Below are 14,969 nucleotides of genomic sequence, written 5' to 3' on the forward strand. Positions count from 1 at the left end.
GAGGAAAGAGGGAGGCGATGCCGACGATGAAGGTAAGAGAGCGATGAAAATGGTATTTCCGGAAAAACTTCATCGGAAAACGAATTAACCTCCCATTATTTTCTCTCCGTTTCTAATTTTTATTTTTATTTTTTACTTTTTCTATTGTGTTGGTGTGTGTATATGTTAATCTACGGTAATCATGGAAAATATAAAGAAGGAAACTGTATGAGCGATTGTGAAAAGCTCTATAAATATATTTGTTCCGTCTAATTTCTTTTTCTAACACATTCACTGCTTCTGAATTTAAATTTTGCTATTCACATCTATTAACAAAATATTGTGGTCAAAAAATTATATTATCATATATTTCGTGCACAAAGAAAATATCTTAAACATTTTCATTCATACTTCTGCAATAAAATTTATGATGTAAGTGAGACCAGATTGAATAAAACCTGATGAGAATGAATACTGAAGCAAATCGAGCAATGAAAATGTTACTAGAAACTTCAAACGGAACCTTCAACTTCAAATTTTTTTCCTTTTTTTTTGTTTTTTTTTGTTTGATGTTTTCTTCTCTTTTTCTCTAGTTTCTCTCAGTATTCTGGTGGTTTTTTTTTTGCTGTCGGATCTTTGTTAAAGTGTCCGTTCTCTGTTTCTCTGGGGTAAGAGTCCTTAAATAAAAGGACTTTTGGGGGACTTTTGGGGGGAATGGTTAATCATCAGACAAGGGGGGGGGGGGGGATTTGAAATTTAAAAATAAATTCTATTCTCTTTTTTAATAAAAATAATAATAATAATAAATAAAGATAAATAATAAATAAAAGTAAATGAATAAATAAGATAATAGAATGATAATAATAATAATAATAATAATAATAATAAATATAAATATAACTAATTGATTTTTATATTTTTATAAAAATACAATAAAAATTATAAATAACCTAAAATAAATATAATTAAGACAGTATTAAAATTACTTATTTATTTAAAATTTAACAGGAAATATATATATATATATAAATATTTTTTTTTAATTTTTGCATTATTTTTAGAATTAGAGTGAAATAAAATAAAAATAAAATATCTCAAAAATAACTTTATTTAGTTATTTATTTTTAAACTAAAAATTATTAAATTAAAACAAGAATTAAAATATATCAGTTTAGATATAAGTATAAATATTTAATATTGATAAACAATTTAAAATTTAGGGAAGATCAAAAATCACTTGTCTACAGTGGAAAACAATATTTCAACCTACGGTGGCATGTAGTTCTGGAGTATGAAATTGTAGTAACTTACCCAACTCGGTGCTAAATACTAATCCCAATATAATGCTCAAAATCTCAAGAAAATCCACATTTTAAGATAATCTCATGGTTTATATTGAAAACATCAAAAGGGTATGTAATCTCAATATGAAAGTGGATTTCAATTCTATAGTGACCAAAAAGGATCAAATCTTTCTCAGCAATCATAGGGTGCTTATAGCACGACAATTCTCAAAATAATGATCTCAAATGGGGCTTAAAGACCCATACTTCAATCTCGAAATAAAACATTTAGAAATTCATGCTTGATCATTTACATACTCATAATTCATCATAAAATCTGGAAATTTCAGCAATACTTCAAAAAATATGCTCATACTCATGTTATTCATCTTCTAAAACATCAAAAAACTTATAATCTCATAGACAATAACATAGGGTATAAATTCATACTTCAAATCCATAGGAAAACATGTAAAATCATATATCTTTGTAAATTAATGCAAGTTTTGGGCACAAGAACGAAAGAATTGTTTTTGTTCAAAACCCCACATACCTTAGGTTGTGAATTTAGATGAACAAGCTTGCTTGAGACTCCTTTTTGTACTCTTGAGTGAGTGTTCTTGAAGTTTTTGACTTGGGAACCTTGAATCTTAAACCAATTTGTAAAAACTATGGTGGGATCTTGAGGGTCTTGGAGAAGGAATTAGGTTTTGTTCTTGAGGGAGAAAACCCTAGCTCTTGGTGCTATGAAAGAATCTGAAGTTCTATACTTCACTTTGGATACATCTAGATGTTAAAACGGTGGAAAAAGACCAAAAAGTCCTTTTAAAAATGGCTTTTAATTCGCTGAACAGGATATGCAATGGCTCAAGAGACAGCCCATCGTTGGCTAAACTGTTCGTCGGACTGTTCTGTCCTCCTGTGTAGAATATGATCTTTTTGTCTTGTTCCAACGGCGCTGGGCGACGGTTCGTCGATAGCTCGACGGTCTATCGGGCCCGACCGTCGTACTCCACCAGTGAACTGAGCTTCTGCCTTACTGTGACGGCCATGGGCGACGACCCATCGCTAGCTCAACTGTCTGTCGGCCCTCACCGTCGAACCTGGGCAGTTCGGCAGCTTGCTGTAAAACATCCATAACTTTTTACTCTAACTTCGAATTTAGACGAAATTAGTATCGATGAAAAGATTACTCCATTCTCCACATGATAAAAATTTGAAATTAGGGAAATTCTATATGGCTCAAGCATCACTCACTTAGGAAGTCATTCTTATATTTTCTATAGACGAAGTTAGGCTTAAAGAAAGATCAGGGTATTACATTTCACCAATAATTTTAAGGAGATTCAATAGAAACAACTGAAAAATCTATGAATGTCAAATGGGAGATCTTAACAAGCTATTTCTGTTCAACGGTACTCACTTCAAGAGGTGGAAGGGTAAAGTGCTTTTCTACTTAAGTTTTCTCAATGTTTATTATGTGTTAACTAAGAAAAATCCAAACAAAGTAGATAACTCTTTCACCAATAATGATGAACTTATCAATCTTCAAGAGAAATTTAAAAAATATGATGGTTACTCCTACAAATGTCGGTATTTATGCATACATTCTAAGCTAAATCCAGATTTGCCGCCAAAAATGAAAATTTTTAGGTCTATTTTTGCTGACTTGACTATTATGTATCTGATAATTGTAAAAACAACCAAGAAGAAAATCAACATGTTCAAGAAAAGAGACCGTGTTTTGTCTATGTCAAGAGTGGGCATATTGCTCGATTTTGAAAATTTTAGAAATGTGGGCCTACACCTCAGACAAACATTACTGAAGAACTATTTGTGGCAATGATAATAGACATAAACATGGTGGAGAATTTTGATGGATGGTGGGCTGACTCTGGGGCAAATCGTCATGTTTGTTATGACAAAGATTGGTTTAAAAAATATATTAATTTTAGGAGCCCAAAATCTCATGCTTGGAGATTCACACACAACTCTACTTGGAATGGGAGATGTCGAGTTGATTTTTTACTTTTGGAAGGTATTAATTTTAAAAGATGTACTTAGTAAAACATGCTTCAAACAGATGATTGAATCTGACTAGTGTGTAATTGTGACAAATAATGTTTTTGTGAAAAAGAGGTATGCTTGTGATGAGATGTTCAAGTTGAATGTTGAAATGAATAAAACATCTACTTCTGGGCATGTCCGTTTGTATCATATAAATAGTCATTATGTGGGAATCATGAGTAGTTTAAGATTAATTCCAGTGATCAAAAGAATTTTGAAAAATGTGAGGCTTGTAGTAAAGCCAAAATCACAAAAAGGCCTTATTTTTAGTTGAAAGAAAAATTAATTTATTAGAATTAGTTCATACAAATATTTGTGAACTTGGAGGAATTTAACTTGTGGAGGAAATAGATTCTTATCACTTTCATTGATGATTTTTTTAAGTTAACATATGTTTACTTAATGAAAAATAAATGTGATGCTTTTGAGAATTTTAAAACTTTTCTCCATGAATTTGAAAATCAGTTTAATAGAAAAATAAAAAGAATAAGAAGTGATAGAGGCCGTGAATGTGAGTCACATGAGTTCAATTCTTTTGTTAAATCATTGGGTATAATTCATGAAACTACTCCTTATTCTGTTGCATCTAACGGTGTAGAGGAAAGAAAGAATAGAACTTTAGTTTGAGTTGACAAATGCCTTGCTAATTGAGTCAAGTGCACCTGTAAATTTTTCGGTTGAAGCACTTTTAACTGCTTGTTATGTGTTGAATCGTATGCCTCATAAAAAGACCAAATTAACTCATTTTGAGTCATGCAAAGGTCATAAGTCAAATTTGAGATATCTAAGAGTTTGGGATTTCTTAGCCTATGTAAGGTTAATGAATCCTAAAATCTCTAAATTGGATAAAAAATTTATTACTTGTACTTTTCTTAGTTATGCTTTAAGTAGTACAACCTATAGATTGTTTAATCTTGAAGATAGTATTATAATAGAATCTGGTGATGCTATTTTTCATGAAAACAAATTTTCTTTTGATTCTAAAAATAGTGGGGGTCAAAGGACTGAAGAAAATATTTTGTCACTACCTAGTTCTTCTACTTCTATTTAAAAATTTTTGAAAAATGATGATTTTTAGTTAAGAAGAAGTAAACGAGCTAGAGTAAAAAAGATTTTAGTCCTGTTTTTAATGTTGGAGAAGACCTTCTCACTTCAAAAGAATCTTTGTCTTCACATGATGCTTTTTTCTGAAAAGAGACTGTAAATAATGAAATGGAATCACTAATTTCCAATAAAAATTGAAAGCTAGTTGATTTACCAACGGGTTGTAAAACAATTGACTGTAAATGGATATTACATAAAAAGTTAAAATCGAATGGATCTGTTGATAAATACAAAGCTAGGTTAGTGGCTAAAGGTTTTAAACAACTAGAAGGCCTAGAATTTTTTGATACTTTTTCTCCGGTAACTAGAATTACATCCACCAGACTTTTAATTGTTATTGCTGTAATTTTTAATTGACAAATTCATCAAATTATGTAAAAACTATTTTTTAAAATGGAGATCTAAATGGGGAGATTTACATAGAACAACCTGAGTGTTTTGTTGAGGCTGACCAAGAAAGCAAGTGTGCAAATTTACTAAATCCCTATATGGCTTGAAACAGACACCAAAGAAATGGTTTTAAAACGAATGAGTGTGATCAGTGCATATATCATAAGTCTTGGAATAATTTTCATGTTATTATTTGCCTATATGCTGATGAGTTATTGATCTTTGACTCTAACATGAATGTTATTGGAGAGACTAAAAATATCCTTAAAAGTATTTTGATATGAAAGATCTTGGTAAGGCAAATTTTATTCTAGGAATAACAATTACTAGAAGACGTGATGGAATTTTCCTTAACCAGTCACATTATGTTGAAAAAATTTTGAAAAAAATATAATTTCCTTGATTGCAAGAATGTTATAACTCCATTTAATTCTAGTGTTCACTTGTTTCCTGTTTAAAGTGAAAAAAATATTATAAATCAAAAGGAATATGCTAGCATAATTGAAAGTTTGAGATATGTGATTGATTGCACCAGACACTGATATTGCATATGCAGTAGGAGTACTTAGCAAATTTACTATCAATTCAGGTAATGAATATTGGCATTCTATAACAAGAGTAATGAGATATTTAACTAGAACTAAAACTTGTGGTTTGTTCTAGAAAAAAATATCCTACTGTACTTGAAGATTTTTGTGATGCAAATTGGAACACTTTATCGGGTGATTCGTTATCTACTACTGGTTATATTTTTACTTTGGGTGGTGGTGCTATTTGTTGGAAATCTAAAAAGCAAACTATAATTGCTAACTCTACCATAGATACTGAACTAATTGCTTTAGATTCAGTCAGCGAGGAAACGAATTGGTTGAGAGATTTGTTATTTCAAATATCTTATTTTAAAAAAATCAATTCCTCCTATTTTAATTCATTGTGATAACACCACTGCAATTGGTAGAGTTCAAAACCGTTATTTGTAATGTCCCGAGTCTGTACCCCAGACGCTACATGGTGCTTACAACCCTGAAGGACCACAAGCTAACCCATGGTTGATATCTGCTGTGAGCACTGAAACATGATATTATAATAATGCAAAAAATAGACTGAAATGCCATAAGGTTCAAAATATCTTAAATACTGATAAAATGTAACATCTGTGATAATATCTATAAAACTGTAAAATGTCTGAACATCTAGTCTGAAAAGCCTCTAAACTGAACTGTCTGAAAGTGGAGCTGATGGAACAATCCCCCAACTAACTCTATCTACTTAAATACTGAGTCTATTGTAATAATGAAATAAAAGAATATCCTCGATAGATGAGGACTCACTACTAAATTTGATATGTTGGCTGAATCTAAATTTGTCTATGCGCGGTCAGAAACCTGAGCATCTAAACCTATGATATGAGACATCATAGCGCAAAGAAAGAGTATACGCCAATACGTGGAATATACTGGTATGCTAAATGAGGCAAGACTGAATACAAGGGTTCATATGCATGAACAATACTGACTGAATGATATAGAGTAATTGAAACTGCTGTAAATACTAAGTATACAATACTGTGCATATACATAAATACTGTAACTGAGCTTTTCTGAAGCTGAGTACTGAGTTCTGGTAACTGAGTAACTGATATTTGGAGTTACTGATAACTGAATTATTGATACTGATTGACTGTATCTAATAGTCCTAATTTGTTAGAACTGAACTGAGTTCTATTCAGAATACTGAAACTGTGGGAGGTAATCATCTAATCGATATACCCCAAATAAGATAAGATGACTGAATTAGGGTCCAATCTGTAACCCCAATTGGAAGGGTGTCAATTCCGTGCCACGGGTAAGGACAAGCTGGGAGTTACCCTCATCTGGCAGGTAATCTAATAAAAATGGTGGAACCCTCAATTGACAGGTTAAAACACATCATCAACCCTCAACTAGTAGGTTTGATATCTCAACTTACGCTGGCTACGTAGTTTTGGAACACAAGGATTGTTTCTAAGGATCATACCCTGTACTGGAAGGTGAGCCCCCATCCTTGGATTCACTTGGTGATGAATCCTTCTCCCAACTGAATAGAAACTGAACTGAGTATACTGAACTAAACTGGACTGATATTGAGTTTACTGAGTTTTTCTGAGTTTTGTAACTGATTGAGAGTACTACTGATCATGCCATGAATGATACTATTCTGTAACTGACACTGTCTCTAGGTAAACAGCTAAATTGTCAGGTATTAAATATCCCCAGGACTCGATAGCATGAAGAGTAAAGCATAGCATAATCTTGAATAACATAACATTGTCCACTTGTTCATAATTCATCCATAGAGATATTTTACCAAACACTTGTAAGGCATCTACTTATACATGAATGGAAAATACATGATATCATGTCACAATGACACTATTTCATTCACATAGACCTTTTATCAAACATATGAGAAAGATACTTGGTTCATTTAATCATAAACACTTAAGATTAACACGATTACAATAATCAACCTAAAATTTAGAGGATTTATCATGAATATCATGTCAATCAACACATACTAGAATCAATTCTTGGAACTTGTAATTTAATTCATGAATTAAAACCCGACAATAGCATGAACATGAATTCAATTCAACTCAATCATGGAAATTCATAAATACACAATCTTTGTATTTTGAAAAGAGGTTCTTGGGATACATGGATGATAAGGGTCCATGGATGAATATCTAGCATACCTTGGATTGTTAATTCTTGAAGGTGCTTGAAGAGATTCTTGAGTTTTGACCTTGATTGTTGAAGCTACGGTTTGCTTAATTAGAAGAGAACGTTCTTTTTATTAGGAGAAAAGTGAATAAAGAATGTTTTAAAATATTTTTAAGGCTTAAATCGCACATCTGGGTGGATTAAATTTATGGGAAAAGGCAAACTTAACCCTGGACAAAAATTTCAATTTTCATCGAATTTTTTCGATCTGGACCCCTGGCGCAACGCGGCGCTATCACGCCATGTCGCTTATATTTGCCAACTGGTAATATGCACGGTGGTGCGACGCAGTGGTATCGCGTTGCCACCTTGGATGAGAACTGGAAGATTGGTGCAACACGGAGAGATTGTGGAGTCACACTGGAAACTGATAATGTCATATAGACTAGCTCTGTGACGTGCTAATGATCAAAATGATAGTGTTTAACGACTAAAACTTAAAATCGTCATAACTTCTTACCCGGTTATTGGATTTAGGCGAATTTTATATCATTGGAAAGCTACTTGAATTTCCTACACAGTAGGCTCTAAAAATGAAAAATACTGAGTATTTCAAAAAATTTATAATGGACTGAGATTTAAATAGGCTAAGGAAATATGAGGTATTACAATATCTCCCCCTTGGGAACATTAGTCCTCGAATGAGACTGATTAAGCTGTTGAACACTGATAGACTGAGCAGCTAACACACTGAAAATGCATATCTGATGTATGACTACATGACTGAACTACTGACAAACTGAGTTCTTATACTGAACATGCATGTCTGATGCATGGAATACATGACTGAAGCTACTGATAAGCTGAATTTTCATACTGAACATGCATATCTGATGCATGAGTACATGTCTAAACTGATTCATGAATGCATGGTTGAATATGCAACGGTAATGGATATCAAGTTTATAATAATATCTGAATTATGAAATTGCGTAAAGCTAAGAAAGATTGTTACCTTAAGTTGGACCTGAGTTTGCGGAGAAGAGGTGAGGATACTTGGTCCGCATATCTGCCTCTTCTTCCCAAGTAGCTCCCTCAAACTGACTGATTCCACCAAAAAAATTTGACTAAGGGAACTTCATTGTTCCTTAGTCTGTGAATTTGATGATTGAGGATCTGGACTGGAACCTCTTCAAAAGAGAGATCATTCTGAATATTTACGTCCTCTAAGGGAACTATGACTTCTAGGTCACTAATGCATTTCTTTAGCAAGGAGACATGGAATACTAGATATACTGAAGCTATTTCTGAAGACAACTCGAGCTCATAAGCTACCTTTCCAAAATGACTAAGGATTTTGTAAGGACCGACATATCAGGGACTGAGTTTTCCCTTCTTGCTGAACCTCTTTACTCCTTTCATGGGATAGATTTTCAAGAACACAAATTTATCGATCTCAAACTCGGGATCCTTTCTTCTCACATCTGCGTAAGAATTCTATCGGCTTTGGGCTGCCCTAAGCCTTTCTCTGATCAACTGAACCTTCTCTAAGGCATAAAACACTAGATCAGGCTCTACTATTGCGGCCTCACCTACATCGAACCAACCAATTGGAGATCTGTATCTCCTACCTAGAGAGCTTAAAATGGAGCTATCTGAATACTAGAATGATATTTGTTATTGTATACGAATTCGATCAAAGGAAAATGTTCATCCCAACTACCCTTAAAATCAACAAGATATGCTTTCAACATATCTTCTAGAGCCTGAATGGTCCTTTCTACTTGACCATCAGTCTGAGGGTGGAAGGCTGTGCTGAGGTGAACTTGGGTACCAAGACCTTTTTGGAATGCTTTCCAAAAATGAGAGGTAAACTGGGTACCTCTATCTGAAATGATGGATAACAGAACTCCATGCAACCTAACCAACTCTCTAAGATAGAGTTTAGCATAGTCCTCGGCTGAATAAGAGGTATGAACTGGTAAGAAATTAGCTGATTTGGTCATCCTGTCTATGATAACCCATATAGAATCATGCTGATGACTGGTATGAGGTAAACCCGTCACAAAGTCCATGTTCACTTCTTCCTATTTCCATATGGGAATACTGAACTCCTGCATAGACCCATTAGGTTTGTGGTACTCTATCTTAACCTGATTACATGTAGAGCACTTAGCTACAAACTCTACAATATCTCTCTTCATCCCACTCCACCAATAGATCTTCTGCAAATTACGGTACATCGTAGTGGCCCCTGGATGAATGGAGTAACACGTACTATGCGCTTCTGCAAGAATTCGTTTCCTCAAGTCATCTATACCTGGCACACATAGCCGACCCTGGCAACGCAACACACCATCTCCCCCTTGGGAGAAAATCTCTACTTTCTGATCTCTGACTGACTCTTTCAGCTTAACTAGATTGGGATCTGTATCCTATTTTTCCTTTATTTCGGAAACTAGAGATGATTCTAAACTGTTTTGAACCCACACACTACCTTCTATTGAATCGACTAAGCGGACACCTAGTCGAGCAAGCTGATGAACTTCCTGAACTGAACTAACTTCTTCTTATCATCTTTAACATGAGCACCACTACCCATAGATAGTTTACTGAGAGCATCAACCACTACATTTGCCTTACCTGGATGATAAAGAACACTCATGTCATAATCTTTCAATAACTCTAACCACTTTCTCTGACGCAAGTTCAAATTTTTCTGAGAGAACACATACTGAAGTCTCTTGTGATCTATGAACACATCTACATGCACCCCATACAAGTAGTGCCTCCAAATCTTTAAGGAAAATACTACGGCTACTAATTCAAGATCATGGGTCGGATAATTCTTCTCATGGGGCTTAAGTTGTCTGGAGGCATAGGCTATAACCTTACCTCTCAGCATGAAGACACAACTCAAACCTACTCTGGATGCATCACACTGCACAACAAACCCATATGATCCATCTAGTAGAGTAAAAACTGGGGCTAAGGTGATTTGAGTCTTCAATTCCTGAAAACTCTTCTCGCATGAATCTGACCACTGAAATTTGACTTTCTTCTGAGTCAATCTGGACATGAGGGATGCAATAGATGAAAAAACCTCAACAAACCAACGATAATAGCCAGCTAAACCCAAGAAACTCCTGATATTTGATGGAGAGATGGGTCTAGGCCAGTTCCTTACTGCTTCGGTCTTTTGAGGATCAAATCTAATGCCATCACCAAAAATAATATTACTAAGGAATGTTACTGACCTTAGCCAAAATTCGCACTTACTGAATTTCGCGAACAATTGATGAGTTCTGAGAGTCTAAAGTATGATTCTAAGGTAATCTGCTGATCATTCTCGCTACAAGAATAGACAAAAATATCATCGATGAAGACTATAACGAACATATCTAAGTACTTCTTGAACACGCGATTCATTAAATCCATGATAGCTGCTGGGGAATTTGTAAGACCAAAGGACATGACTAGAAACTCATAGTGACCATACCGGGTTTGGAAAGCTATTTTTGGAATGTCACATTCCCTGACTCTGAGCTGATGATAGCCTGATCTGAGGACTATCTTGGAAAAGTAATTAGCACCCTGAAGTTGGTCAAACAAGTCATCAACTCTAGGAAATGGGTATTTTTTCTTGACTGTGACTTTGTTCAACTGACGGTACGGGGAAACGTTGGGTCTGATGAATCCGGTACGAATAAGATTGCGTAAATTGATATTGATAATACTTATTTATATTTATGTTGGATCGGGTACCACGCCGGTACGTTTACGAATATTTATGTTGACCTTAAATCACATCTATCACCTTCAACTTTGAGTGTATATAAGTGGACACTTAAACTTGTATAAAGTTGAACAAGTAACACATATGTCCTATATGGCGTCCTACATGATCAATTCTTGTTCTACATGGAGTCCTACGTGTATCATGACACAGAAGATGTGTGTGTCTACATATTCAATTTTATACAAATTTAAGTGTCGACTTGTGCACACCCAAAATTGAAGGTGATTTGAGGACAAGTTAAAGGACATATTTATATACTATGCCATTTTTATATTTTGAACGCTTTAATCGGAAATTCTGCCACTGCTAATAATTCATGAATGCAGGCAGCACTGGTGTAGCAATAATTCTGGTCACACACAGAAAGCTAAAAAAGAGACACTGTTTCAGAATTTGGCGGCAGCATAAACAACAGAAAACTTTCAGTTGATAAAGAGAGAAGTGCTGGTCGATCATCATATTCAAGAAAGTGTATACATGATGAGGACTAACAGAAAAAAAGAAGTGATACTACTCCTTAGTATATAAGTAATATATATTGACTGATCATCATCAAAGTGAAAAGTTAAAGATACTAGCTAGGAGCTGAGTGATAACAACGACTAGTAGTACCCAAAAGGAGGAAAAGCCAACAAACATTAAAACATAGAATTAACTCATTTTCACTCCATCTCTATATGAAAGATGATGGACCAAAAAAGAGAACATCTGAAAGAGAAAGAATTTCTTCATCCATAGCCCACCATCATCACCATATCATGACACGTCATTAATTGGCTTATCCCATTTTTCTTCGATCTTCTCTTGAAATTTAATTAAAGCTTGATCCTATTTTAATTTTTTTGTTTTTCTTAATTTGTTTTTTCATCTAGTAAAGTCATGAACAAGACTAGGCCTATCAGCAACATTGAGACGCCAAGGGAGAAAGGAAATGCCGGTGGTATCGGAGTCACGGTGGTGGTCATTATCCTCTATGAACCTGAACTCATTTCCATAGTTAGCTGAAGAGAAACAAGGCATTTTTTGGGGTTGATGATGAACCCATGAAGTAGTACTACTGTTTATCATGTGTTGATTCGTCTCTATTCCTCCTCCACCGTTAGCGGTAGCTGCTGCTGCTGCACTGGCTCTTCTCTCTTCCTTCTTGAAACGAATTCCACACGCATTGCATAGCGACTGCATATACAATCCATTATAACCATAATTACTTTCAACCTTAACAGTTGTAGGATTTAACTTATATAGACTGAGTCAATAAAGTTGCTGAATAGTATATTATAAGTTATACAATGTCAACTTAAATAGTGGTCATTCACAAAATATCTACTAGCAATCCTCCTTGAATAACCTGATGCTATAGTAGAAGTTATTTAGACTATCGATATTAAGACTGATAATATAAAAATTCGTAAATTCGAAGAAGATTAATATACATAGGGCCTCTAGGGCCATTTCTCCATAGAGGTGTAGAAGTGGTGTCACAGTTAGCACAGCGACGAGCCACAAGGGAATCATTAGTAGAGTTGTTGTTGCCACTGCTACCGCCACGAGTGGACTTGTGAGCGGAAGACGGAGTAGTCATGTGTTGTTTGGGGTGAAGAATATCCCAGAAGTTGGACATGCATTTAGAGGAGGAACGACGTTGATCATTAGAGTAAACTAATTTCTTTTCGCTGTCCAAATTTGTAAGACGAGTGGAAGGAGTCCTTAAGGAGAGAGTACAATCCACAGAAGATGAAGAAGGGACAAAAGATCTAGTACATGTTTTCTGAATATTCATGATCAAATGTAGTGTGGTTATGAGAGAAGAGCATGGAGAAGATGAAGTAGTTGTAGTGCCTGTGTGGCTATGAAACAAACCGCATGAACAAGGACCTACCATACTCCCACTACAACGATGCATCATTTTGTCTTCTCTACAATCTAGCTACTTCCTCAAATGAACGAGGAGTTTATAGAGAGTGTGTAGGGAGGGTAAAGAGGGGGATAGTAAGTTGAAAGGGAAATGTAAGAAATAATAGAAGGTTTGAATTGAATTAGGGGGAGAAAGAGCCAAGAGGTAGCTAGCTAGCTAGCTTTGGGGTTTGTAGTATTGTCTGTTAGCTCATTTATATAAGCTAGTAAGTAATATAATGTCGAAATACTAGTCAGCAGGTGCAGAGGAGTCCACGTTGGTCGTCAAACGTCTGCTACAACGTTTTTTTGGATTCTTTGTTTGCAGGTAAATTGCAGAGGCGTAGGGACCAGATTCATGTGTTATTTAGTGTGAGAAAAGAACTAGAGAGAGTTGAAGTGCCAGTACAGTATACTACGAGCTATAGAATTGATGCAAGTATGGGTTTGATGAGTGGTCTCTATATATAGTAATACCTGAGTTATACTGCTAGTTGTGTGTTAGTAGAACTTTTGATTATTTGTATACACCCTATGTATAAGTAGAGTATATAGTAATAGTAAAATGGTCATAAGGTTAGTCAAAAGAGAACCCACGTGACAAGGGGGAACAGTCTTCCATGGATCTGCCTTCTCCGATCACGAGGTCACCTGTCTCATCTCTCAACTCAACACCCAATACTATTAACCTTGCTGTCTAAAACCATAGCTTCTGCCACCCCAATGATACTGGAAATTAATTCTTCTCTTTCAATATGATTGTCTGATTTTGACTAGACACTAAATTTATGAATTTAACTCGTGCAAATTGTCTCCGTCAGAAATGTAAAGTAAGATTGCATACAATAAAATCTTGTGATTAAACTTTTTTCTAGATCCCACACATTGATAAAGTTTTAGTGCATCGAACTGTTCTTTTACTAAGTTTATAAAAAGAACTTTTAGATTACGTGGTCATACATTAAAGATAAGTAAAATATACCAAAATATATTTTAATCTTATGATCTTTAACACAAAATTAAAGAACCGCCACAAAGGAAAGGAAGTATTTTTCTTTAAACAAACAAGCAAATTGAAACAGAAAAATATAACGTTACTGTAAATATCTGTTAGACTATCAGGTAATGTTTTAGAGTATGATATAATCTTGAAAATACAATAAAAAGTTACCCGATTCTATTGAAAATTTGTTACACTAACCATGTATGTAACATAATAGGCCCTATTCACAATCCTTAGACATACTACTAAATTACTTCTCCTCTTTCATATGATTATATAAATAACTGTTAAATTTGCTGCGGATTAAATAACATTACTAAGAAGTAACTGGGCATGCACATTTTGATTATCTCGATAAGTAATGTAAAAATCACTCTTAATTTAACTTCATCTATTAACATGAGTAGTCTCACAATAAAAACAGTGTCTTAATTAGTCTTATTAACTCGTCAAACCTACTATAATCATCCAGAGAGTGTAATAACCTAGCTAGGTCTACAGTAGAGTTGTAATTTACCTTTGAATTTAGATAATATAAAACCTGGTGTTACAGAATATTTGTCACTCCAATACTTTTAAAATGTTCCAAACGTGTACCAAATGCAAGTCATGAGACTTGAGTTTAGGTTGGGGCACTGTAAGGTAGCACCAGTGGTGTTTATAATGAACAGTGAAACAAAGACCACACTTTATTAGTTCAATAAGCAGTCAAATCCACCAGTTAGAGTAAGGAATATTGAAAGTGATTG

At 34.5% G+C, this 14,969-nt stretch overlaps 1 protein-coding gene across 2 annotated transcripts; it reads right to left on the reverse strand.

Annotated features, from left to right (window-relative positions):
• Positions 1–12,033: 12,033 nt before the first annotated feature.
• Positions 12,034–13,663, reverse strand: LOC107861334 (GATA transcription factor 18-like). 2 transcript variants are annotated; one of them, XM_047407221.1, is made up of 2 exons: positions 12,758–13,663; positions 12,034–12,500 (listed from the first exon to the last, which is right to left on the reverse strand). In XM_047407221.1, the coding sequence occupies exons 1-2, from the start codon at positions 13,228–13,230 to the stop codon at positions 12,407–12,409; spliced, it is 567 nt and encodes a 188-aa protein (XP_047263177.1). In that variant the 5' UTR covers positions 13,231–13,663; the 3' UTR covers positions 12,034–12,406. The 2 variants fall into 2 exon arrangements, with proteins under 2 accessions (XP_047263177.1, XP_047263178.1); XM_047407222.1 differs by having other exon boundaries at positions 13,204–13,662.
• Between the last annotated feature and the right edge of the window lie 1,306 nt (positions 13,664–14,969).

Source organism: Capsicum annuum, chromosome 2 (genome assembly GCF_002878395.1).
Source record: "Capsicum annuum cultivar UCD-10X-F1 chromosome 2, UCD10Xv1.1, whole genome shotgun sequence".
NCBI classification, from domain to species: Eukaryota; Viridiplantae; Streptophyta; class Magnoliopsida; order Solanales; family Solanaceae; genus Capsicum; species Capsicum annuum.

Coding starts and splice junctions, on each gene's coding strand:
- LOC107861334 (XM_047407221.1), bottom strand. CDS start 13,230: ATGATGCATCGTTGTAGTGGGAGTATGGTAGGTCCTTGTTCATGCGGT. Junction 12,501..12,757: donor AATGGCCCTAGAGGCCCTAT/GTATATTAATCT, acceptor TTGTATATGCAG/TCGCTATGCAATGCGTGTGG.